Raw genomic sequence first — 27,854 nt, forward strand, 5'->3', positions numbered from 1 at the left:
CTCCCTTTAAAAAAAAAAAAAATAAATCCCATTTATTGGTGGTCAGCAGCACTTTTAAAACAATCCCACAATAATTGGTGGTCAGTAGACTTTAACCCCCCCTCTGCGTTCATTGAAGAACACAACATCTGCCCCCCAGATGCACTGTCTGTGTCTATAGTTTATACTGCTTTGTCATTAAGTGAAGTTCATCTGGCAGATGGGGTATTTGGCCACCAGCACTTTTTTTTTTTTTTTACCAGAGATCAAGATCTCCACTGTGTACTTCAATGAACACAGAAAAAAAGATTTTATGGTGAGAACAAAAAAATCCTATTTCCTTTGCGTTCATTGAAGGACACATTAAAGATCTTGGTTACTAACGAAGGTATGTCCCAAAGCAGTAACTACTGAAGGGTGGGAAAAACTCAAGAACAACTTACCCAAAAACAAAAAATAAATATACTATTCTGCCGCCTCTAGAACCTTGCAACCAAATATGCATCCACATTAACTTTGTAAAGCCTAATGAAATTGTGCACCGATAACCAGGTGGCCGCCTTGCAGACTTGAAAGAAAAGAGGCCTAGGATGTGCTAACTACTCAAATGGAATGGGCTGTAAAAGGAAAAGGGGAGTATGATTTTGGATGGAGTAAACTTAAACAATAATCTCTCTAATCTCTGGTGGCCGCTTTCCCTTTGCATGGGCCTTTGGTCACAACAAAGAGAGAGTCCACCTTATGAAACACAGACATGAAGGAGAGGTAAACTTGCATGACATCTAAGCAAAGAAGAGCTATTTCCTTGCGATGCACCAGACAAGGGCTAAGAAGGGGCAGGATGATATCCCCATTAGGAAAAGCAGACACCACGTTAGGCAGAAAAGAAGGATTTGGGCAAAGAACCACCTTATGTTTATGCCAAACCAAAAAGGGAGGCTGACAAAACAAGGTTACTCATTTCGTAAGACCCTCTGGGCCAAGGTGATGACCACTAACAAGGCCACCTTTGGGGAGAGTGTCAACAAAGGTAAGTCTCATATATGCTCAAGGGAAGATTTGTTTGCAAGACAGAATATACTAGGTTCAGGTCCCATGGAGACATTGGAGGTCTGATTAAAGGACACACATGCGTCACCCCTTTGATGAAAGTGCGACATTGAGAGTACTAAGGCTAGCTCTTGACCCATTCCACTTTGGAGTAAGAGCTACAGTTTGGAGTGAGAGCTGCCATAAAGGAACGCAGAACGTCCAGCTGTGGTGAAACTATAAATTCCATAATGCGTCAACCTCTGGGAGTCATGTCTGTGGCTGTCATTCTTGCAATGCCTCATGGGATTTTTAGTTTCACCACTGCTGGACGACCAGAGTTTCCTATCCCTGGTCGAGGCTTTGACAACTTAGGTAGTCTCCCTGCCATTTGTTGACTCCTGGAATGTAGACCACATGTAGGGCTGGCATATGGTTTCCACCCAGTGAAGGACGTGAGATATATAGGCAGTTGTTCCTCCTTGATAATTGGCATATGCTACAGCCGTGGCATTGTCGGATTGAACCCTAATGGGGTGCCCCCGTAGAAGATCGGTCCAGGTCAAGAGACATAGTTTGATTGCACACAGGTACAGTATATTGATTGTAGATCACCCCTTCAGAGCCACCAGTAGCGTTATCCTATATTGGGATATCGCTAACTGGAGAAGGGGGAGCGCTACACCACTTTCCATTTTCCTGATGATTATTCCAATATGAACATTCTATAAGTTTCTGATGATTTGTGATATAGTAGTGAATCCTTTAATCATCTGCAGAAGTCATATAAATAGGTTTTGTTCTAATACCGTTGTTGTATAATGCTAGGCATGTATTTTTACTTGTACATAACAGTTTAGGTATTGTTGTATAAATCACCACTTCTTAGGCATGTCGGGCATGTCAAGCTTGTTCTACATCTCTAAAATAAGATGAGATAATATTACACAGTCCAGCTTTTTACTACCCCCTATGAATGAGAAGCTTTGTGATGTCTAATCCTGACCTGGGGGCTATAAAATGAAGTACTAGTGATTTTCTCAAGAAAAGTAAAAGGGAGCTATTAGAAAATCGGAAAATTCTGTGTAATTATTGCAAAGCTGAAGTAAAAATGGAACAGAATTTTTTAGAAATAGACTCTTTGGGAGGGGGGTTGTCAAAGGCTGACAAAGGCCGAAAAATGCACAAAATTGTATATGCCAACTTAAAGGGTTTGTTCACTTTTTCACAAAACATTACATCTCCTCCATTCACGTCACTGGCCATCTATACACATCCTCCTCTCCTTCCTTCACATCACTGGCCATCTATACACATCCTCTCCTCCATTCACGTCACTGGCCATTCATACACATCCTCCCCTCCTTCATTCACATCACTGGTTGCCCATTCACATCCTCCTCTCCTCCATTCACGTCACTGACCACCCATATACATCCCCCTTTCCTTGTGGCAATGCCTCTGGTCACTGTCGTACCTCCTCACTATTTACACAACTCCATTAATGATGTATATTTTAGAACCGTTTTAAAATGAGAAAGGTCGACTTCATTATTTTGGCGCACAGGATTGGATATTCATAGAAATTGTTGCACAGCACTTTTAACCTGGCGTGGCCACTACAACACCACATAGAACTGCTGTGAGGGCCCATTCACATCACATTGGGCTAAATGCACAGTACCCATACGTTTATTTGGAAGGCAGCAATTTGTGGTGCTGCATTAACATGCATTGTGGTGAAAACAAAGTGATGCATGGTACTGCACTGCTAGTGTTTGCTAAACGCACGGACACCATATACTGTATATAGTGCAATGCGATGGTGCACATGTGCCCTAATAACACTTGAGCGTTAGTGTTTTTAGGTAATTTTAAAGATTTCTTTGCTCACTTTCCTTCATTTTGTCTTGAGTGTTTTTGTTGTCATTGTTTTGTCCGTGAAAAAGCTGATTACTATGAGGAGGAGATGGTTGTCAGGCATCATATTGTGCCAAAAATGTGTATTTTTCAGGCGCCCCCATTTTCGAGTTTATGACACGGAGATGTGTGTCAAAAGCTCAGGTGTGAAGAGCCACCATTAAATTCCATGGGATTATCTACGCTAAGTGCGGACACGTTTCAGGAAACATGCGTCAAAACACTCAGGTCAGAAAGTGGCACCATTGAAAACTAGGATTCTCTACATCGAGCATTGACATGCTTCAGAAAATGCGCATCAAAACGCTCAGGTGTAAAGAGGCACCATTGAAAACAACGGGATTCTCTACATCGAACGTTGACATGCTTCAGGAAATTTGCATCAAAACGCTCAGGTGTGAAGGGACACCATTGAAATCAATGGGATTCTCTACGTTGAGTGTTGCCATGTTTCAGGAAAAGTGCGTCAAAACGCTCAGGTCAGAAAGGTACACCATTGAAAACAATGGGATTCTCTACATCGAGCGTTGACATGCTTCAGGAAATGCGCATCAAAACACTCAGGTGCGCCAGTGAAAACAATGGGATTCTCTACATTGAGCGTTGACATGCTTCAGGAAATGCGCATAAAAACACTCAGGCGCACCAGTGAAAACAATGGGATTCTCTACATTGAGCATTGACATGCTTCAGGAAGTGCGCATCAAAACGCTCAGGTGGTAAGCGGTACCATTGAAAACTGGGATTCTCAACATCGAGCGTTGACATGTTTCAGGAAATGCACATCAAAAAGCTCAGATGGGAAGGGTCACCAGTGAAAACAATGGGATTTTCAACATCTAATGTTGGCAGGTAATGCGCATCAATACGCTCAGGTGTGAAGGGGCACCATTGAAAACAATACGATTCTCTACATCGAGCATTTACACGCTTCAGGAGACGTGCTTTAAAACGCTTTGGTTTGAAGGGTCACCATGGAAAACAATGGGATTCTCCACGTCAAGCGTTCAGGTTTCAGGAAACGTGCGCCAAATTTCTCAGGTGTGAAGGGACACCTCTGAAAACAATGCGCATGTTTTGGGGGGCGTTATGCATTTGGCGCACAGAGAATGCGCCAATATTTATAACACAAAACTGAGATCATTGCCTCCATTAATTGCAGTTTCTCTGAGGTGCAGTGAGTGACTGTCAGAGCCCTCCTCATCCTCATCCTCCTGCTTTGTGCACACAGCTGCCTCTTTGTGTCTGGCTCTACACACTCTCTCCCTCCTTGTAGTAGAGGTCTGCCCTTCCTCCTCCTCCTGTCTTCTAGTGCAGCCAGTCTCCCTCCCCTCTTCCCAGTGGCTGTGTGCCGCACCTTAGCGTCTCCAGGGGGGCCGTGCAGCCGCTGCAGCAGGTAAGAGCCTCTCGTCTACTGCACGCTGCAACCTGCCGGGCTCCTCTCTCACAACCCGGCCTTTATTTTCTCTCCCTCTGCTCCATACCGCCATCTTGCCTGTCCTGCTCTGTGCTACAACTGCGTGTAGAGAGAGCTTGGCCGCAGGGGCAATGGTACACAGCAGTCACCTGCAGCCAGAGCATGCCTGCCATGCTTCACTGCACCCATCTCAGGGCTGCACGCTGCATGCACAAATCACTTTGCACCCTGCAGGTTTGCATTGCATTACATTCAGACATGTTGCTTTACACAAATCTGCACACGGTGAGGGGGATCTATTAAAACTGGAGCAGTTGTCCATGGCAACCAATCAGCTTCTCTCTTCAGTTTGCTCAGGCAAGCTTTGAAAATGAAACAGAGACGCTGATTGGTTGCCTTGGGCAACTGCTCTAGTTTTGATAAACTCCTTCCTGTGCATGGTTGTTGGCTTCTGGTGGTGCCTTTTATCATTGCCCATAAGGCTGTCACCCGTGGCAACACTCAAGCGACCTCTCTACTACTCATGTCTGTGCCATACCCACATCAGGTGTTGTCTGATTGCTATTGCATGAACTATTACAACACGCTTGTTATCAGATTTAACAGGCAGCTGCCATGGCATAACATTCCTTCTTTATTGCACACTGAGTAGGATGCATGCAACCCGTGTTATGTATTTATATGAGCCACTGCGTAGTAGTTCTGCAGTCCTTTTGCCCAAACTGGTTCATTTACATGCACAGCGTGTCCATCCGATTTACACAATACAGATTTTTTTTATTTTTACTCCTTCTCACAACACGTTACATTGAAGGATCAACGTCACCTATGGACCTTTCCATCAGGCGTATATTTTGCTTTGCACGGTGTTACAACGTTGCAGATCGCAGGCAAGTGTACACATCTGCACATTGTTGATCTGAAGTCTGCAGGTTGCATTTGATCCATGTATTAATCCCCATAAGGCAGAGGGTTGTAACCCCTAGCAACTGTCAGACAACATCTCTACTACTCATGTCTGCGCTTCACCCACATTGGGGGTAATCTGATTGCTACTGCATTGCTCTATGAACTATTTAAAGCTTGTTTTTATATTTAAAAGACAGCCGGAGTGACATCGATTGAAGAAGATGCATGCAAAGATTTTTTTCCAACCAGTATTATGTCTTTATATTAACCAATGTGTAGTAGTTTAGCTGTCGCTTTGCCCAAGATGGTTCATATTCATGCACAGTGTGTGCTTCAAGAAAGATGAGACAATGTTATACAATACAGCTTCTTTACTCCTCCTCACAACATGCACATTACAGCACATTACAGGGTCAGCAGTACCCTATGGACTATCAGACGTATATTCTGCATACACAGTGTTGCAGGTCACATAGGACTGAGGTGCCCTCAGATGCAACGGCTGCTCACTGCTTTCATTTGAAGGCATATTCCAGTTTTTGCAATAAATAAATACATGCACCCGTATTGCTAAAAGAAAAAATTTCATTTTATTAAAGTGACACTAAACTCAGGAGTTAAACCTTAAAGTGACATTAAAGGCACAGTTTTTGTTCCACCCCCCCTACCCCCCCTCCCAATAATTATGTAAGGACTTACCTTAAATGATGCCTCCTTATCCGATCATCTTCTTCTTTCCTGTAGTGTCCAGGAGTCCCTCCATTGCTGGTGCCGGTCTCTGATCCAGCGCTGACTCCTCTCTCTTCCTGTCCCACTGAGTCTGTGCTGCCTCCATTGACTTACCTTGTGTCTCTCCTTGTCTCCAGGCCGAAGATCTGAACTGCGTATGCGCCCACCCAATAATCCTTCGTGGCCGCCCGAGAATCTTCAGATCTTCGGACGGGAGCGCGCAGCAGAGACACAGGTAAGTTTTAACCTATTTGTTAACTTTTTTTTTTTTTAATGTTTTTGCAAATATCTAATGCTTGCTAGTGGTAGATATATGCAAAAAAACGTAATAGCCCTTTAATAAAGCATTCAAGTACCTTGTATTTAGTTGATTTAAACAGAAAGTTCAGTTGGGCTTTAAAGTGACACTTAACTCAGGAGTTAAATCTTAAAAATGCCTTCAAGTACCTTTAACTTTTAACAGAAATGTATCTTATTTGTGTATCACTCGGCTGTAGATCCTCCAATCATCTCTGAATTGGTGCCGACACTGTCCTTCCTTCTGGAGGGGGGCTACTTTTGTTGTCTATGGTCCCTGTGTGTGTTGTAAAGTAGCCACCACTCCAAGCTCACTCCCGTGATGGTCTACAAACTCAATACATATTAGCTAACGAAACATGAGATTGTAGTCCATCCCGGGAGTGAGCTTGGAGCGGCGACTACTTTACAACACACACAAGGACCATGGGGAACAAAAGTAGCCCCCTCACGAAGGAAGGACAGTGTCCGCACCAATTCAGAGATGATTTCAGGATCTACAGTCGAGTGATACACAAATACACAAATAAGATACATTTCTGTTGAAAGTTAAGGTACTTTGAATGCATTTCTAGGGTTTAACTCCTGAGTTTAGTGTCACTTTATTTATTTTTTTTGCATTCGAGCCTGAAAAACATTGCCACCACCATTACTGGATCCCATCTTCAATGCACAGGCTCCTGCAGATTATTCCTCCAATCCCAGGTCCGTACTGAGGTACAGACCTTCAGTTATGGAGCAGATGGAAATTCTCTATGGACTATAAGTGCGGTGATGTCAATGCATTTGTACTCCATTTGGAACTACATGTCCCTCTGTCATGGTAGTTTTTTCATTCACATATCCCGTGGATCTGTGAAGGAATGACGTGGCTGTGCAGACGAAGCCACAAAAAAAACCGGAGTACCCGGAGGAAACCCACACAAGCACCGGGAAAACATACTTAGTACACATTCACATCACTGATCCCAGGAGCTTACAATCTAAGGTCCCTATTGCGCACACACAGTGGCGGACCTAAGGAACAAAGGGCCCTGGTGCAAGATTTTTTTTGGGCCCCCCCACCCCAAAAAAAAACCCCCACAGACACAGCGCTCTCCTCCCGCAGCGCTCGGCCGGCTGTCACTTTCTCTCCTCCCCGCTGGGACACAGAGCAGCGCCCAGCGGGGAGAAAAGAAAGCACGGATGCGCTGCTGTATCAGCAGAAAAATGGCACTTTCGCCATTAGCCAAAAGTGCCATTTCCGGACGATATCTTTTGGCGGCCGATATATCGGTGCATCCCTAATATTTACAGCAATGCAGAATGGCACAGGCTATAGAGGACTACATATCCCAGCAATACTTTATATAACAATAGCATTTCTGTATAAAGTAATGCTGAGATTTGTAGTCCTCTATAGAGGGTGCCATTGTGCATTGCTGCAACACTACTTTATACAACATTAGGCTACAAATAATAGTGCGCCTGCACCAGCGGGTGTTCCGCCACTGCACACACATACGGGTGCCAATTTAGACAGAAGCCAGTTAACCTTCCAGCATGTCTCTGGAGTGTGGGAGGAAACCGGAGTGCCCGGAGAAAACCCACGCAAGCACAGAGAGAACATGCAAACTCCTTGTAGATAGTGTCCTGACTGGGATTCGCTCCAGGGACCCCCAGTGCTGTAAGGCAAAAGTGCTAACTTTTACGTTACACCCTAAATAGGGGTGGAACATCTTATGAAAGATGGAATTAGCCTTTAATAATGCCAAGAAAAATGATGTCAATGAGCTGTTACTTTGCAACAGTTTTAGTTAAGTTCTAGCAATGGAGTTGATTTCTGGGTCTTAGGTTACGGCATCTAGCACAATATTCTGTGCGGTGTTAAAAATGATTATTGATACTACAATAATGTCAGAGGCTCTGTTTCATGAATATGCACATTATCAAAATGCGCATTGGTGTGCTGTGGTGGCATTCATTCTATTGGCACCCTAACATACCTTGCCAATGCCCTTGTGTTGCAGCACACCAGAACACATGTTGAAGTTGAGGTGCGCTGCGTTACAAAAAGAAATGTACATTTAACATTTTATGGTGAATTTTTTTGCTGTAGGCAGTCCACTCAAATGAATGGGCTGCTTTAATACAACGCAAACGTGCATCACACGTTTGCGTTGCCACAGAGCAGGGATGCGAACCCAGGCGGATGCATTAATATGACATGAACTTTTATGCATTTGCGTGTATGGTCTGAGTAAGATTTGTGTTTTGAGATTGAAATCTCCATTCATATTTTTGTCTAGTCTAGTTATTCTCTCATTGCATAAGTTTATGTATTTTTACAAGTGTGTTAAATCCGGGCTGTGCAAATGTATGTATTTATTACAGGTACTTGTATAGTGCTGACAATTTACGCAGTGCTTTACATTGTGCACATTACATCAGTCCCTGCCCTCAAGTAACTTACAATCTAAGGTGCCTATTGCACACACATACAGAGCCAATTTAGACAGGAGCCAATGAACCTTCCAGCTTTTCTTTAGAAGTGTTGGAGGAATGTGAAGTACTCAGAACAATCCCACACAAGCACAGGGAGAACATGCAAACTCAATGCATATAGTGTCCTGACCGGGCACCTCCAGCGCTGCAAGGCAGAAGTCCTAACCATTTAAAATCGCAGGTGCCAGATATTATTATTATACAGGATTTATAAAGCGCCAACAGTTTGCGCAGCGCTTTACAATAATAGGAAGACATTACAATCACAATACAATTCAAGACAAGATGGTAAGGAGCGCCCTGCCCGTGAGGGCTTACCATCTAAAACGGAGGTGCAAGTGATACATGAGGCGGTACATGTGTGGGGATGAATTGTTTGAGAACGTGATGGTTGAGCGGTTAGGTTGAGGTGGGATAGGCTTCCCTGAAGAGATTAGTCTTAAGGGATTGCCTAAAGGCAGTCAGAGTCGGAGATAGTCGGACAGGTTAGAGTAAAGAGTTCAATAGGATGGGAGAGACTCTAGTGAAGTCCTGGAGGCGAGCATGGGAGGAGTTGACGAGGGAGCTGGAAAGCAGGAGGTCTTTTGAAGAGCGGAGGGGACGGTTAGGTCGATACTTTGAGACAAGGTTTGAGATATAGCCGGGGGCAGAGTTGTGGATGGCTTTGTAAGTGGTTATTAATATTTCAAATTTGGGGCTAGTGGAAGCCAGTTTAGGGATTGACAGAGGGGGGTTGCAGACAGCCAATGCTCTTTAAAAATTGGAGCTGGCTCCTAACGTTTGAGATTTTCGCTAGTTGTTATCAATAGAGCTCTTGTCCCCAAAAAAATGATGCTGGCTCCTGGATTGGACGGACTGGCTCCTGAATTCCATATTAATTTGTCCACCCCTTAGCAGTTATGCTTTAGGATTTGCTGTATGCACACTGCTTCTTAGTCATGCAGAGCTAGTTCTGTATCCCCAAATTAGGATGAAGTAACATTACACAGTACAGCTATTTTACTACGCCCAATGAATGAGGACCTTTGTGATGTCTGATGCTGATCCGGAGGGTCTACAAGAACTAGTGATGTTATCTTTTCACAGTGGTTATAAAAGTGAACTAAGGGGCAGTATGAATATATGATTTTTTGGAAGACCATTAGGTCTAATCAGTGCAGAGATATTGCTAAAGCAGTAGAATCTTTTACAAATACATTGAGTTATTGGTCAAACATATTTTTGTTATGATCGTAAAAGTGGACTGTCCAAAACCATAGGTAAATGATAAGGGCACTGGTTATAATGCACACTGCATTACAGTAACACTCATTCAGTCAGGAATAGAGAAGATTGTGTGATATCCCATAGCAAACAATGAAAATACACTTTTTATTGATCTAACTTCAATGAATCAAAACTGGATTCCCTGCTGTGGGTTATGTTACTCTGTTTCTGAAAGGAGCATGTCATATGGACTTTTCTATCAAAGGCAACACATTGCCCCCAGCAGAATCCCTAACATTCAACTTCTATTATCCCAGGGCAAGATGGAAAAATCCCAGCTGTCAGGCCACCGTGGCGGTTGGAAAAAGCTCCCTGGCGACCAGCAAATGTTTGTAGAGGTCCAGATAATGGATTGGCAAATGTGGGTATAGCCGTGGGAAAGAGGGTGAAGGATGTGCATGACTGGTGCATTCTCACTGGCCAAGCTACATGTCTTTCGTGCTATTGATCGAGTTTCCACAGGAGTTTAGGCAGCGATGGAGCCTCCTCCAGTAGTGAAAATGAAAGATAGGATTTGTTCAGCCCTAACATAATCTATGAGCCAGGTAGCCAATGCTTCTTTAAAATGACAGCTGGTGCTCAACTTGTGAGGTTTTCTCTAGTTGTTGTTAATGGAGCTGACGCTGGCTCCTGAATGTATTTATGATATTATTGGTATTTATATGTTATCTATATTATCTATCCTCCAGAAGATATTCCATACTGAGTCTAAAGCCATGCACTGTGCGAATTGTGCCAGTTCTTGATGAACCAGCCGATATCTGTTCAGTGCATGGCCCTGTCGGCGTCCTTCCATCTGGATCGGAAAATCAAATGAGCCAGTCAAAATCTCAGGCAAGCAATAAAGGCAACCAATCAGCTGCTGTCACTATTAGGTTATTCTCACAGCGCACACCCACCACTGTTGGAATACAGTAGCCCAGCGGCAGATTCCTCCATCCACACTGTTTAGCCGGGATGGAGGAATCTTATATTTCTTCATTCAGCCCGCAGGTTTGAGGGATTTACTCTAGTAGCAAAAAAAATGGCAAACGCACTCATCAATTTGTAACCAGCTCTAAGCAAGGTGCACATGGAAGGGCTTTATACAGTACAACAGCAAAAAGTTTCCCAGCACACTCACCAGCCAGCATGCAAAAATATACAGAGGTGCCTTGGTGAGGAGGTGCAGCTTTCACATTTTCTGCAGAAGACGTGTATCTAAACCTCTGTTTTTAACCTTAGCGGTGAGACAATTTTTTTTGCATGCTGGCTGGTGAGTGTGCTGGGAAACATTTTGCTGTTGTACTGTATAAAGCCCTTTCATGTGCACCTTGCTTAGAGCTGGTTACAAATTGATGAGTGGGTTTGCCATTTGTTTTGCCTGACTGATTTGGTGCAGTGACGCATTGGGGGGTCTCAGCTGCCGGCGTAATGTGCGGGGTCCTTTGTGCGTACCTGTGCCTTTTAAGGGAGGTTGGTCTTCTTCCTGACAAACCTGCACTCAATTTTATCTTTTGCCACATGTGCTCCAAGATGGAGACTCTCATAGGTTAGAGTTAGGACCGTACTATATAGAGGTGCCTTGGCGCGGCTGTGCAGCTTTCACATTTTCTGCAGAAGACGTGTATCCAAACCTCCTGTTTTTAACCTCAGCACTGAGACAAGTTTTTTTGCATGCTGGCTGGTGAGTGTGCTGGGAAACTTTTTGCGGTTTTACTGTAGTAGCGGACAGTATAAGAGTCGCTTTACCGCTTTTACTTTTCACATAAATATTGTTAGTTACAACTTCTTATTAAAGCTGAACTCCAGGCAAGTGGCAAAAGACAGCAGATCTCTGGGCAATACTTTTATTATCCTTGCAGTAAGGCTACCCCGCCCTGCAAGGGTTAACTGCTCGTTTTCGACAAGGGACAGCTGCCGGGACTCTGAATTTCAGAGCCAGCCAGCTGTCACAACACTCCCTCCAGCCTCTCTCCTCCTAAACTGGAGCAGACAAACTCTGGGGCAGCTGTGCATGTCAACCAATCAGCTTCTCTCTTTCATTTTCAAATCTTGTAAAGTAAACTGGAGAGAGAAGTTGATTGGTTGCTATGGGCAGAATCTGTCTGCTCCAGTTTTGATAAATTCCCCACACTGTGTATTGGACGTGATGACTCAAGGATCCTTAGATTGCTGCAGTGGAGGGGGAGCGAGGCTGGAAGGATTGGTCTAAGAGCAAACTGGCTCCGAGGTTCAGATGAGTATAACTTTTTTTTATTTTCGTCCCTAGACCACAACAAGAAGTTAAGCCTTGCAGTGCAGGGATAGCCCCACTGCAAGGGTTAATAAACGTTTTGCCCGGAGTTCTTTAAAATATGTAACTGGGAATTGTGTATCAAGTATTGTGCCAAAGGATTTTAAATTACATTTTTTTTTGATCCAGGCATTGCAGCCAGCTCTTTGGTCTCCACTACAACAGCAGCACATCCTTGTCAAAAGCACGCCCCAGGCTGCTCATTGGACAGCAAAGGAGCAGCAGCATACAGATGAGTTATTGCTCTGCTCTAATGTCACCATATTGACTGCCAGCACAAAATGTAGTAGAGGCTGATTGACTGCTATGGCTGACTCTACCCTTCTCCCCGTTTGAGTGCTGATTTCAGGATACATAGCTACAGACAAATTCAGGTGCTTACACTAGTTGCAGTGGAAAATAAATGTTTTAATGTATGAATAACTGCATGCTTAATTTCAGCCATTGTGTCAATGAAAGTTGGTATCTATGTCATGGTTTACAGTACAATGTTTCCTATATAAAATATTTAAAGCTGTGAACTATTTCATATGAGTCTGTGAAGGTTCTCATTCACCCAGCTCATGGTATATCTGTAAAAAAAATAAGTCAAGGCAACATGACTTGCTGTATTTTTTTTTCTTGAAGACGTTTCACTGACCAACCAACCTGCTTTCTCAATTCAGAATGACTTGTACAAAAATTATCTGGGAATAAATATGGTGAATGTTGCTCCAATCTACATAATCCGTTAATCGAAACCAGCATGGGGTCAGAGACCTCATGGAGGTAAGGTGTGGATTTCATTTGCATAATTGGAGCTGGAGGTGTTAATAACAGCATTGTATGTGGCAGACAATAGATGTCTCTCCCCCACTACCTCTATTCAAGCTTGGCTGCTCCATTTCTACATGAATTACCTCTTTCACACCTCTTTTAAACTAGTCCCCCTCCTTGTTTAGGATGCATACTTGACTGTCTTCAGTCTAGGTACAGCTCCAATTATGCAAATTCAATCCACACCTTACCTCCATGACGTCTCTGACCCCATGCTGGTTGCGATTAACAGATTATGTGGACTGGAGCAACATTCACCACATTTATTCCCGGATAATTTTTGTACAAGTAATTCTGAATTGAGAAAGCTGGTCGGATGGCCAGTGAAACATCTTGAAGAAAAATACAGCAAGTCCAGTTGTCTTGACTTATTTTTTTACAGATATTTTATATGAGGTTTAAAAATATAAAATATCAAAACTGTTAAGTAGAACTCCAGACAACCATCTATATACATATAAATGAGCTGTTTTACCTGCTAAAGGATTGGTAATTGTGGCAAGCTATTCCTGTTGGTTTAGCATTTCTGCTTCCTTAGGGCAGCTTTACTGCTTCTTGGATCAGCTCCGTGCTCGCTGGACAGAGATGAGTCTTTGTGGCTAAACTAATTACAAACCGTTCACAGACAAAAGGTAAAGCTATATGCTTGTCAACTCTGTATTTAGCTGTTTGCCTGGAGCTTTACTTCAAAGGCGTCCCATACATCATTATATGTCCTTTTAAACAGTGTGTTATGGATGCAGTTTTTTGTAAATGTAAGCTTAAATTAAACCTGTGGTTATTGCAATGGCCCTAAGTTGAAAATATAGATGAAGTGCAAGCATCTGGAGGTCACAATTTCCGAGAGAGCGCCAAGAGTCCCAAAAACCAGGGCATCGTATTATGCAAAAAGCATGTAGGAAATTGGTGCTTCACCTTACCTCCCAGGCCTACTTTGTGGTCTGTCATTACTTTGTTGGACCAGTATGAAAGAGGGAGATGGTAGGGCCAAGCAGCCACTTTCTAGATAAAGTGCACAGTTAGGGATGCTCTAGACCCTTGGTTCTCAACTGGTGGGTCGTGACCCAAAAGTGGGTCGTGACCCCATGCTCCTCAGCCCCCCCCCCCCCCCCCCAGCGCAGCACTGTCAATTCTCGCGCCAAACAGCCATTCAAAATATGCTGCCCAGCCCTGCGTGCCAGCTTGAGGTGGGGTGGGCTGGAAGTATGGCCACAGGGGAGCTCCATCCATACGTCCATTGCCTACAGCTCCCACATGTGCCCTATAGAGGTGACTGGACTGACGTCTCACATGCTGGCTCCTGGCACCTCTACAGGACACGCAAGGGAGTTGTACAAGCAATGCACATATGGATGGAGCTCCATCACAGCACAGCAGTCCACACTGGACCCCAAGCTGAGGATCCACTACAGTTCTCATAAGGTAGGGAGACTGGGTGGATCTTAAATAAAACAATTAAAAAAATTATAATTTTTTGGGAGTAGGAGTGTGTGTGTCTGTCAGTGTTTTTGAGGGTCCGTTCACACTAGTACAGTGCGTGCAGCACTTTACCACGCAATTGCATCTACTGCACGTTCTGGTGTGGGAGGTGTGTTGGTTTACCATTAATTTGAATGACACCCCAAATGCACCACCTGCCCACAGTCCGATCGCTTGCACCCGAATGCTTGGTACTGCGATGCCGTGCATTTCATTGCAAGGCAACTTGGGTCGCGACTTAAAGACCAAAGACAAATGTGGGCCCTCAGGTTACACAGATTGAGAACCACTGCTCTAGACCTTTGCATGCCTGAACTTCATCCATATTAGCAGCCACAGGTTTATTTTAAATTACTTCACTGCTCTGAAGATGCAGCATTGTAAAGTCTATTCAGCAGGCTATTCCCTGGTTGCGACTATTTCTTGGCATGCCAAAACAATGGGTTGTCCCTATTGACTTCAGTGTGAAATCCTTCAACACAGACATAAATCAGCAATTTGTGGTGTGGCACATCTGAATTCACTGCCTGCTGTAGGTTACCGGCCATAATAGTTGTTGTATTATGTATAATTAACTCAAGGCCTTTTAAAATTCTTTTCAGCAAAATGTTCCTCTCTCTGTCCCTAGAATTCTCCTAGAGAGGCATATACATAATCATTAAACCTGGCAAAATTCAGCAGGAAGAAGCAGTTGCCACAGATTTTTCCATCTAGGACTCCTGATATTTCTACTGATGAGAAAAAAATGACACTACAGCCTTCCATGATGAAGCAACTTAAGAGAAAAAGGAAAAGTAACTTCAGCGTGCAGGAAACGCAGACCTTACTAACAGAAATTAAAAAAAGGAGGGATGTCATATTTTCAAAACAGTTGAACACCACAATCAACGAGATGAAGCGGAAGGCCTGGGAAGAAATTGCCGAATGTGTAAATGCACTGGGCGAAGGGGAGCAAAGAACTGGAACTGAGGTTAAAAGAAGGTATCTAGATTGGAGGTCCCTCATAAAAAGAAAAAGCCTAAATTCTGATGTGAAACTTGGAGGCTCTGGAATGCACCTTCCGTTATCTGACCTAGATTCCATCATTGATGACACAGATGACAAACCAAGTGTGTTAACAAATGACTCCAGTTTGGAATGGAAAAATGTGCCAGATGTCCGAGAAGCAAGCGAGTCAATGGCTGAAATCAAAGTCGAAGAGGAAGAAGAACATCAAAATTTCGAAGTAAGAATATCTACTTTCAGTTTTCTCTTCTGTTTCTCTACCTTTTTATCTTTCCTAATTTCTTTGTGTTGTGTCTACCACTAACTCTAATAGACCCCTTTTTGCTAATAGCCAGATCATTGTGTAAGATAATTAACCATGATTGGCCTGGACTCTCGAGTGAAATATCCAAGCTAACTCTTCTGTAGACCTTCTGTGTGCAACCGGAAAACTACATTGACCTCTTCTGGCATTACAGGGTACTAGCTGGAAAAAGAGAATATCACATCCTTGCTTGGGAATCCAGTTCACCTCCCGTCAAAATAGAATTGTGTATAATCAGACGCCTAGTGATGAGCAGGTATGTGACCCTTAATGTTAGAGAGATCAATGAGCTCTACTGCAACTTACCTAAGAACGATCGACCCAGGCTAAGGTGCATTTTATGAAATTTTGGTTTGTAAGTGCTTCAACTGTTACTTATTTGTCTGTCAAGAGGTAGAAAAGCAGAATGTTTACCATGGTGTAGAGCTCTATTTTCATATTGTCTCTCTCAAAAATTATAGTTTGAATCTAACATGGGCTAAACTTTTATGGCTGATTTTCTCCCCTTCTTTATTCTTACCCGTAGCAAAGAAGTTATAAGCAAAAACTTAGAGTTCCCTCTTCAATCACTGGCCATGGGTGCAGAGGATCTGTTATTACTTAGACATAAAGGATTTTTCTTGAGCCTCAATCAGTACTGGTCTTTTGATCCATAACGGCAAAAAGAGAATTGGGGGGGAAACTGTTATGTGTAAAAGAGAGATTTATTAATTCATCAAAATGTTGTGTTAATTATTTCTGATTTATTTTTATTGATAAAGCAGGAACTTCACTTCTCTTTTCAGGTGCATCAGTAGGTGTTGTTTATACTGTGGAGAGCAACCTTTTCTTCCTATTCTATCGTCTGCGGATATATATGGGAATATTATGAGCTTTCCAGTAATTGTATACAGGCAGTCCCTGAGTTACATACATCTGACGTACATACGACTCCTACTTACAAACGGAGGCTATTACTGTACAGCAGGGGTAGTTGCAATGCTACTGCGCTCGTGCCGATGAGGAGTGCCCACCTTTTTGGGTCTGCTTCGTAGTACTGTACGTACATTACATGAAGTTGGCTCTTGTTAGACGTGTAGATGTTGGGTGCCCGCCTCTTCTTCTGGGTCAATGAGGTTTTAACTGCTGTCTGTATCCTCATTAGAAAGATTTAATCCCACTTCCTGTCCTTGAGACAACAAGAAATTCACTCCCGTAAGAGTTATCATGGGAAAAAGCTGTCTCCACCGAAGCTTTATCACCAATCCTTGTTTCCACGACAACCCAAAATTTTCAAAATCCAATTGTCACAGGGACAGAAACTGAGGTAAAATGTTCTGAACAGGGGCACACACAGCAAAACAAACTTTACAAGGCGGTAACCCTTCCCTATGCTATACAAAACATTTTCGGGCTGGAGTTACACTTCAAAAATTTACCTGTTCTAACTTACATACAAATTCAACTTAGAACAAACCTACAGACCCTATCTTGTTCGTAACCCAGGGACTGCCTTACGAGAATAACAAATCCTAGTTTTTGGTGCTCAGACTATGAATATTCCTCACTTGGGGATGACTGCAGAAACATGTATTGCAGCACTTAAAGCCAAACTACAGCTAGTATAAATACCTGAATCTGTCTTTATATTAGCTTCTTTTAACTTCCTGCTTAGACCTGTAGTGGTAGGAGTAACAGCCCAGCACTGTGAATATGCTTGTAGGAGGAGAGGGCACAGGAATGACATGGTCAAACTACCACCCTCCTTTGTTTAATCAGCAGCCCTTGTAAATAGAGGTGACTAAGGCTAATGTTGCATGTCATTCTGTCGCTGATGACAAGTCATCAGGATTGATGAAAACTGCAGAGAAAATACTTACAAACTTCCAAATCTTGCTCCCTTGCTGGCCAAATGAGTGAGGTGCCTCTCTATCACTTATGAAAATGCCTGGAGTTTTGCTATAGAAACATTATAAACTAGGGATGCAGCTTTCACCTACAGTAAGCAATTCTGGTGTTCAATGACTCCTTCCAGTTTTTTGGAAAGCAATGGTTGAATTTGTCGTTCTTATTAGGGTTTTGGTTGGAGAAGATTGAAGGAAAATTTTACTGAGGAATTATGGAGACTGTAATGCAGAAGCTGTTATAGCTGCAAAGGGCGGGCCAACACAATATTGAACCCTACGGACTAAAACTGGGATGCCATTAAAGTTCATGTGCGTGTATGGGCATGCGTCCAAATACTTTTGGTAATATAGTGTAACTATTAATATGTTTAGTACTTGTTCATTTACTTTTGACTTAATTCATATTACATATCTGATATAGGAAATACAGGGTTCAGTTTAGGTCCAACTGAACTCCTTACTGCTCTGACAATATATCAAATAGAATGATCACCATGGTGAAAAATGAGTACCACTTTCACTTCAAATGACAAAATGAAGTAATTACCTTTTTTCATTTATAATATGATGTAGAATGTCAAAGTTTCAAGACCACAAAGGGTCTCTTTATAAAGGTGAATACAAGACCTATATGCACATTGATAAAGATATCCTGTATGGTCTTGAAATATTGGCTTATGTTGGTTGATTGATGGTGTAAAGCCCATACACTTTTTCTAAAGATGCGTGGATCCTGTATTCTCCTTGCCTGGACTTCGCTGGGCTGCAAAGTTTAAGGTACTATAATGTTACTACAAAATACTTCCTAGCAGGAGTACTCAGGTCTGCACCATTGGCAACAGTTGACATGCTGGAGCAGAACTGAAGTACCAAATCCGCAATTCTTTTCTAACTTCAGTCTATTTGCAAAGTCATGATGCAGGCTAAAGTTAAGTCAGGCAGCAGAGAACAAATAAGATATGTTTAATCAAGGGAAAAAAACTGGGGTCATAACTAGCTTAAACCTTTCGCTGCCAAGCCCTCCGGAACATTTTTCAAATCAGCTGGCCAAGCCAGTAGAACTGTAAATGCCAGGTCCGTACGACGTACTGAGCTGGCCAGCTGGAAGCACTTTTGTAGCTCCGTACGACGTACGTCCTTGGCAGCGAAAGGGTTAATAGCTGAATCAGAGATGAGAATACCAGGTTGGTACAAAGGACTAGAATGAAGCTTGCTGCTTGAGCATGTGGCACACTAGACTTATACTAGTGCTGTGGTGCTGCTGTAACATCTCTGTATTCCATCAAGTAAAACAGCAAAACAGTGCACCCAGCAGGAAAATGGCAGGACTGGAGCCAGTAACCAGGACAGAGCACCAGTAATGGCGATAGACAGTGTGACCTCCAATAGCCTGTAAATGGACAGAAGAAGCAGCAGACTGATGAGGTCATCTCTCCGTCATTCTGCTTTCTCCTCTTGTTAATATGTTCCTTCTTGGCATATGAGAACTGCAGCACAACTGACTGGCTCCTAGTTCTGCTTCTCCTCTCCAAGTCTAACCCCTGCTGTGTACCAGCTCAAGTTTAGGCACTTGCAGTGTTTGCATGAAAGCAAATTACATTTAATAATGTATGTATCCATACAGAGCCGCAGTAATGTGTATCCTTTATGTCTGCCTGGAGTTCAGCTTTAGTTATCATGATATTTGAGCAGCGTACACCCTTAACTAATAACATTTGGTAATTTTTTTGTGGTTTGATTTTGGTTGCTGATTCTTGTCACCTGGGGATAGTGCCGAGGTGGTCTGCATGCTCGCACAATGTATATGTGTATTTCTGAGTGTCTGGGGGTTCTCTAGACATAATTCAATCACCCGATGTTGGTGATCTGCTGAACTCCTTACATGTTTTGCATTTTCATATATATCTTTTTACATCTAACATTTCTAACCAGCCAGTTTGAAAACAATATACACAATTTCTAACCAGCCAGTTTGATAACAATATACATATATTTTATTTTTCATTTTTTATTCTTACAGGTTATGATGAGAAGGGATTAAATCAATAAAAAAAAACCCACTCTAATCAGCGCATAGCACAGTAGAGCCTTCTTAGAAAAGAAGGTATTCACATGTCTCATTCCATTGCACATGCCAAAAATAAGAGGATTATTCCTTATTTCAGGACAGTGAGCAGAGTCATACAAATCATTGCTTTTCACCCCTTTGGCCAGATGCACATCCAGAATTGCTGGTGTATAGTGCAGATATCACTAATATTAGAGAGCCATTTATTCACAAATGCATACAGCTGTTTCAGGCTATTTGGCATCATCTATGCAGTAGGGATTGGAAACCAATTGGGCAGATAACCTGAAACAGCTGTATGCAGTTTGGAAAAAATGGCATAGGGAGATCAAGAGGGGATTGAAGTCAGGGTTGGAAGCAGAGAAGTTTACACAGAACAAGCAGAAAGTCATGGCAGGCAGGAGGCAGAAAACATGAACTAAAAAAGAACCAAGAGAAGGGTGCATAGTACAAGCTGAGTTGTAAACAGAACAAGAGGTCTGAAGTTCACAAATGCAGCCTGACAGGTCAGGATACAGACACTTTCAATCAGACACCTATTGAGTGTTCTCTGAGTTTAAGCACTATTGATTGAAGCCTGATATGCAGCTGCAACATATCACCCAGCAGATAATGGGCCAGGCATCAAAATGAAACACGTTTGAACACCTTAGGTAGTCTGTCAGAGGTACAAGGCTGCAGAATGATTGGTATAGTACTTACTCTCTTAGAACCCCCTACGGTTGCAGACCGGATCAATGAGGAATGCAGATCTCGGCAAAAGTATCTCCATAAGGGCGCTTGACAATGCAGAATAACAAGACGAAGATCAGAAGACTGGACTACACCACAAATTCAGCAGAAACATTAGGAAACTCCAGGACTGGTTTTGAAAAGTTTACCGCTATATGTGGCAAATACAGACTTGGGGTCCTGGGCTTTATTCCAAGGATAGGATTTCATAGAGGGATGCAAGATTGTGGGAGAAGAGGCTGTTACCAGTGGCCACAAACTAACAGGAGATGCAGCAAAGCTGAAACTGATGGATTGGTTGTTAGAGCTCAAGAAGAGAGTTGAAAAGCAGATGAGCACAGATAACCAAAAAGCATAACCTTGCTTAAGCAGAGAGGGGTTGCAGGCCTTAAGAACCTCTCTTTTGTCATACGAGGTCCTGGAGTCTACACTTTAAAAGGACAGTTACTGACATGTCTGTTCACAGCACACTACAAGCTCAGATTCTGTGTCCATCGACATAGAGTACGCTTCTCTTCAGGGAGTTCCTTCTGGATCAGTTTAAAAGGGTCAGCAACAAGGGGTAACTAATGGACTTGCAGGTAAGTGAGGCATTTGGAAGTAGTGCTCACATTCCTGAGCTTTCTCCCAAAAATGACTACCCATTTTAGAGCAGTGGGATGCCCAGCTAACTCATCCCAAATATGTTCTCACAAGCTTAACCAGAGGAACGTCACTAACACCTCCTTATTCAATGGGTGTTCTAAAGTTAATGTGCGGAAACACACTGTATATGTCTCACAGACTCAGAGCTTTGGAGCAACTGCAGGATCTCTGAAGCAGCAGTAGAGACTCAACTGAATTCATTAAATACATTTTCAAAGCTTGACAGGTTGATGGATCAGAAAGGCAGAGATCATTATTTTCCAAGGGAGAAAAAGGCCAAGAGACTCGCCAACCAGCAGAGGAATATCATAAGCGACCTTCGCTTAGTCTGAAGAAAAATGACCAGGCTGGAGCTCAAACTAGATCTGGTATTAATCGAATAAAACACAAAAAGCATTAAGACATAATTAAGTGTGTAAGGTTGGTGGTTTTCATAGAATAGAGCTGCTATGGGAGATGGATCAGGAGCCACCAAAGCAGGTGGAATTAATGCTGTAAAAGTTCACTGTATAGACTGAAGCTGATATAGGCAGGCATACAGAATTCCAAATCTCTCAAAAATGCCAACTTATTTTACCTCTGACATGCCTAGCTTACAAGTTAGAGACTGCAGGGAGCTAGGGAACAGTAAGTCAGCAGTGTACATGATTGGATCAAACTGTCACAAACATACAATATATTATGTTTGGCTAGCATAGTGATCAGGTGATCTGGAGTTGGTCCTCCTGGCTATGGATTGTTAGTCCGAGATCAGGAGCTGTCGGTAACAGTTCAGTCTCCAAGCTGGGGGGCATGCAATTGAGTGCACTCCTACCACAAAAACATACTGCAATAAATGCCACATCACGGTAAAAAAGCCCACCTATATGATGCTGCATATAGGTGTTATGCCAGCAGGAAGGGGTTAAACATATACAGTTTGCAAAACAATTTAAATTTGGCACTGCTCAACTGGTGGTTCAACGGAACTTGGAGCACTGCACTTGGTGAAATACTTGGCTATGCCATGTGCACATGCAATGCACTTTTTTTTTTTTTTTTTTTTGCAACTGTGATCTGTGAATTTGCATTTTCTTCTTTAAATTCACTTTTTCCATGGGTTCTTTGCTACGATTTATACTGCCTGGCCCAAAAAAAAGTCACCACCTGGATTTAGCTAAGCAAATAGGTAAGAGCTATAGGGGTTGCTTCAGTTACTCAGATCTAGGTGCAGCCACGCTATGTGCTCATGAAATAGGGTCAGCTGCCTAACTGAATATACTGAATGACCAGGTTTTTCCATCAATTGATTTTTTCTTGGGCAGGGACATGTTCCAACAATGCCATCATTTTCACACATGGATTGGCCACCACAGAGTCAAGACCTTAATCTTATGGAGAATCTTTGGGATGTGCTGGCGAAGACTTTACGTACTGGTCCGACTCTCCCATCATCACTACTATAGATATTTGTGAAAAATGAATGCAGCTTTGGATGGAAAGAAATGTTGTGGCATTGCATAAGCTCGTCAAATTAATGCCAAGGTGAATGTGTGCCATAATGAAAGCTAAAGGTGGTCCAGCAAAATATTAGAGTGTGCAACTTTTTTTTGGCTAGGCAGTGTATGTTGAAGCCAAACATATACTGTACAGCGTCACATTTATATCTTTTGTATTACATAAACTACAGTATGTATTTTTTTACAATATATTTTCATTTTGTTTATATATAAGTGCAACCTAAGTGTGTCCAGCAGTGGTGTAAACTGGCTTCACTCCAGATCATACACAATACATTCAATAGTATTTTTATTAAAAATGGACTTCAGGGTGGCTATTGTTTTCTGTAATTGGCATTTTTTATATTTTTTATTCAGTCGAGATACGGTATTTTATTTACACTTTTTGTCTGTGTAAATGCTTGCTTAGTTGAAGATTACCGTAGAGCCTAAATTAACAGATTTCCTAGCATTACATCCTGCCTGAAATCCAATGAGCTTCTAACTTCTTATATTTGGCTGTGTTGCAGAACCGCTGTCTTGTGCATTGAAAATATATACCAAGTGTATTAACTGTATATACATGGCACTTTAGCAGCAAAGAGAAAATTGCTTGTTTGTTTACATTTCAATTATATACTGTATTGATACCATTTGATAATTTGTGTAAAGAAATTGATTAACATATGGCATACCCCGCAAGTATACCAGCCAAACCCTCTTTTGTAACCTTCTAGACATCCAAAGCTCTGTGAATTTCCAGAAGACAGTCTTATTATTTATCCATAACAAGCTCTCTTGGAGTAAGATAACCACAAGACTCTCTTGCTTCTTCCCACATAACTGTACTAGACCATGACCACTAGGAATGTAGCCTGATGAAGCCATGTGCAAAATTCCCCAACAACTGACAACACTGCCTATGCTGCAGTGAAATATCAGAAGAGGGGGAGAAACAGAAGGTACTGCTAGAAATGAGTTATGAAGATGAGAGAGGGAGGTGTTCTCTAGTCAAGCAGGAAGATAAAAACGCTAAAAATGGCGAGCGCACAACTGTTATGGAATGTGGTAAGAGGAATAGATCTATTTAAAATCAATTTTAATGTTAAACAATTCTGCAACAATTTTGAAACAAAAACAAAAAATACTTTAGTCAAGCAGGGCTGACTGGTTGGAATTTTATTGAGGCACTATTTTGTCAGCTCACTAGAGACACTTCTGGCAGGATCACCACATATTTTTAAGTCCTTGCAACATGTGGGGAAATGTACATGTATCAGAGAGCTTTGCTGGTTAGGTGCTTTTTTAAGATTTAGCCAAGACATACTCTAAGGAAAACTGTTCATCCATATATTTGCCTACTTTTTTTCTGTCCTGATTACATTTGAAGGTTTTAAAAGTTTTATACATTGCCTATCAACTTTTGTTTAAAATGTTTATTATTAAAATATAAGGGATTTAATTGTCAAAAGGTAGGCCGTGTCCTTGTTACAATATGCTGTTTTTAAAAAACGGTACTTGAGATTACATTTCTGAAAATGCCTTTCTGTCTGTCTATATGTAGGGACAGTACATATTAACATAGTTTTTCAGGCTGAAAAAAAGTTGCAGGTCCATCAAGTTCAACCCAAAAAAAAAAGATTGGAGATGTTCTGAAGAAGGTAAAACCTGTTATAAAAGCATTGTCCAGTGTGCTGTAACAGGGAAACACTGTATTTTGTATCCCCATAAGCAATTAAATAAATCCTAAATAATAAAAAAGTAAAATATCCTTTACTTATGAAGAGGTGAAACCACCTTTTCACCAGGCGCAATGATTGCCCCTTGTCTGTTGTACTGACTGTAAAGTGAACGTTTCTCATAATGTACTGTATGACCCCTTTATCGTCTCTTTTCAAGTGAGAAGCAAAGCTCCTCCATGCCTTTTTAATAATGTATTTGCCGTTCTCTACACACTTTCCCATTCTACAATATTCTTTTTTTTGTGAACCAGTGGCCAAAACTGAACTGCATATTTAAAATTAGGTCTTACCTGCTTGCATGTGATGAGATTATGGAAGTCTGCAGAGCTTCACCTCATTCACCAAGCCCATTACAATATTCCAAAGTGCAAATTCCCTTGCAAATTGAGCAACCTGTTTTCCTTTAGTAAAGCAATCTCTCTCCCTTTCTTCGTCTCTCTCCTTCTCTCTCTCTTTACATCATCTCTGCTGACTTCCATCATCTAGTTTCCTGTTCGTGATTGGGTATTCTTTGCAAAGTGAATTTTCACCACATTCACTAAGCTATGTGAAAATTCCCTTGCAAAGCGAACAGCCTATTTGCCTTTAGTAAATCAACCCCTCTGAGACAGAAAAGGAAATCTCCCCAAAGGAACACAGCCCAAAAAAAGAATGATAGGGTTTTAAAAGTTCTACAAAACTTAAAAAGAAAAGTTAAGTCTTTGCATATGCTTAAATCACAATTTTTTAAAATTAATCTTTACGTTTTCTACCCATGGATTTTTTCTGTGGCGGGTGCATGTTCCAACAATGCCATCATTTTCACACATGGATTGGCCACCACAGAGTCAAGACCTTAATCTTATGGAGAATCTTTGGGATGTGCTGGAGAAGACTTTACCCAGTGGTCTGACTCTCCCATCATCACTACTATAGATATTTGTGAAAAATGAATGCAGCTCTGGATGGAAAGAAATGTTGTGGCATTGCATAAGCTTGTCAAATTAATGCCAAGGTGAATGCAATTGGCATTTTTTTTTTTGGCAAGTCCCTAAATTTACACATCTTTAACCTCCCTGGCGGTATTCCCGAGTGTAGCTCGGGGTTACTTTTCCATACCATAAGCGGTAACCCTGAGCTACACTCGGGAAAGCCGCACAGCATTTACTTACCTTGTCCCTCGAGCGCTGTGTTCTGTGGCCGATGCCGGGTTCCGTCGCTTGCGAGTGTATGCGTCGCAAAGGGGCGGAACCGGCGGAATAATAAAAAAAACGACAAAGACGAAAAAATTCGAAAAAAAATAGACCAAAAAATGACATGAAAAAAATTAAAAATCATACCGCCAGGGGGTTAAGAAGCGTAGTCAAATGCTTTAAGAAAGTCAAAACTATTTACTTTGAAATAGTTAATCTCATATGATCAGGACAGTCATGGTGAAGTCAGAATTCCTCATCTAGATACTTGTTCTTGGTCAATAAGTGAGAAAGTAATTATGGCACTAAGAAGAGATCATCAGTTGAAGCCTTCCTGATTCCTCAGTACAGGTTTCTTCTAATAAAAGAAAATTGTTTATCTTTTTTTCAGGGAACACATACTTCCATGATGTTTTCATCTGACTGGAGATCAGCTCTGCTCTCTAAAGCTGAAGTTTAAGCCGCTTAATTTTTTCCCCTAATGATTTTTTTTTTTTTTTTTAATAAAACCTTTCCATTTTCATTAGATATCTTATTTTTAACCCAGTAACATCATCATTAGGTCTCTATGCTTTTCAATGCAATGCAGGTAGATCATGGCTGGTGGAGGGGTCAGCAGGAAGCTGTACATAGTTTCCTGAAAACCTCACAGTACACGTCCTCAGTACTCTTCTCAAGATCAGTGGGCTGACTCTTGGGAGGAGTTATGCAAACATCAGAATTCCTTGATCTGTGGATGTCAGACGGAATAGGTGAGCATTCCTAGGCAAGCTGCATTTGCATGCAGAATGCCCTTGTTAACACCCACATGTTATACTAAGCCTTCACAATTAAAAGAACTGAAATCCAGTAAATGAAGTCGGCTCATCCAGGGACAGTAAGTCTGGAGAGGAAGGAGCTAGATAATGCTGGGTGTCCTCCAAACAGGAAATGAGGAGGTCTCTATCTGACTTGCTGGGGCTTCTTGTGCACACTAAGCTTCTAACAGTGTGCAGAAAAATCAGAATAAGCAATTTTAGTACAGAAAACGATACTGTACAACTGACTGAAGGTAAGGCTGGAGTTCAATTTTTACGTGACATCACATCCATAATGTAAAATAAAAGGCAGAGTAGGCAGATATTCACAAAATATATTTTCCAATACATTTTGTGTTGATAGTGAAGGTCCGTTGTAATGAAACTTGGATATTTTGTTCCCTATTACATTTTGTACATTTCTCTATTACATTTTTTCTTTATGTTTCCTACATAGTTTGAGATGGAAGAGGACGAAATGTTGTCCACGGTCTTACCTGACTCTAGAGAAGAAAATGATCTTCCTGAGGAGTTTCCCAGAATTGAGGAGTTTGGCACCCTGAGTTCTATAGCCAGAATTCCATACAAGGATTCCCATCTGCTCATATCACTAGAGAAGCAGAAGCTGGAGCTGGAAAGACAACGATTAAGTATTGAAGCTGAAAGGCTCCAAGTGGAAAAAGAAAGACTACAAATTGAACGAGAGCGCTTGCGACACTTAGATATGGAGCATGAGAGATTACAGGTTGAAAAAGAGCGTCTGCAAATTGAAAGAGAAAAGTTGAGGCTCCAGGTCATGCACGCTGAGAAGGCTAACATGGAGAATGATTTTGCGCCAGCGGAAAAAACTGTTTTGCAGCCCTTGGACATAGAAGCGGAAAAATTAAAACTGGAAAGGGAACACCTGCAACTAGAGAAGGAGAGGCTTCAACTTTTAAAATTTGAGTCTGAGAAGCTTCATATAGAGAAGGAGCGTCTGCAGGTCGAGAAGGAGCGCCTACGAATTCAAAGAGAAGGGCATTTACAATAAAAGAGTAGTGTGTCATAGAATTACATTAGTTTTCTAGTGACTTTGTTTAGCATTGTCTTTGTTGCTTAGTCTGTAGACTTTGATCTTTTGTTCTGTCGACCAACAAAGCCTTATGCAGGTACGTTCCTTTGATGTTGTTGACAGTCTACTGTGTAGCCAAACGGTGAATTTGATCACCGTAGTTTGTAGCGTGCAGCCAAATGGTGTTCTTAAATTCTATGATGTGCCTGCATATATGTGTTAGATCGAGTGCACAACTAGACTGTTCTATTTCCCACACTGCTCTTCTAGTGATAATACTAGCTAGAACCACATATTAAAGACCAGGTCCACCCAAAATGATACTTACGTTTTCTGTAGACAGTGACAAACTGAATTCCTTGATTATTTCTGTT

At 41.9% G+C, this 27,854-nt stretch overlaps 1 protein-coding gene across 2 annotated transcripts; it reads left to right on the forward strand.

The window, feature by feature from the left end:
• The first annotated feature begins 4,289 nt into the window (after positions 1–4,289).
• Positions 4,290–27,854, forward strand: MSANTD4 (Myb/SANT DNA binding domain containing 4 with coiled-coils). Of its 2 annotated transcripts, XM_018563186.1 has the most exons (4): positions 4,290–4,324; positions 15,229–15,825; positions 16,064–16,165; positions 26,887–27,854. In XM_018563186.1, the coding sequence occupies exons 2-4, from the start codon at positions 15,346–15,348 to the stop codon at positions 27,457–27,459; spliced, it is 1,155 nt and encodes a 384-aa protein (XP_018418688.1). In that variant the 5' UTR covers positions 4,290–4,324; positions 15,229–15,345; the 3' UTR covers positions 27,460–27,854. The 2 variants fall into 2 exon arrangements, with proteins under 2 accessions (XP_018418688.1, XP_018418689.1); XM_018563187.1 differs by lacking the exon at positions 16,064–16,165.

The sequence above is a fragment of the Nanorana parkeri genome, unplaced genomic scaffold (assembly GCF_000935625.1).
Source record: "Nanorana parkeri isolate BGI_ZX_2015 unplaced genomic scaffold, ASM93562v1 scaffold639, whole genome shotgun sequence".
Lineage (NCBI taxonomy): Eukaryota > Metazoa > Chordata > Amphibia > Anura > Dicroglossidae > Nanorana > Nanorana parkeri.

What these genes read in the sequence shown, in the direction of transcription:
- MSANTD4 (XM_018563186.1), top strand. Translation starts at nt 15,346, where the DNA reads ATGACACTACAGCCTTCCATGATGAAGCAACTTAAGAGAAAAAGGAAA. An exon ending in AAGAACATCAAAATTTCGAA is followed by an intron (nt 15,826 to 16,063) that starts GTAAGAATATCT and finishes CTGGCATTACAG; the next exon opens with GGTACTAGCTGGAAAAAGAG. An exon ending in AGACGCCTAGTGATGAGCAG is followed by an intron (nt 16,166 to 26,886) that starts GTATGTGACCCT and finishes TTTCCTACATAG; the next exon opens with TTTGAGATGGAAGAGGACGA.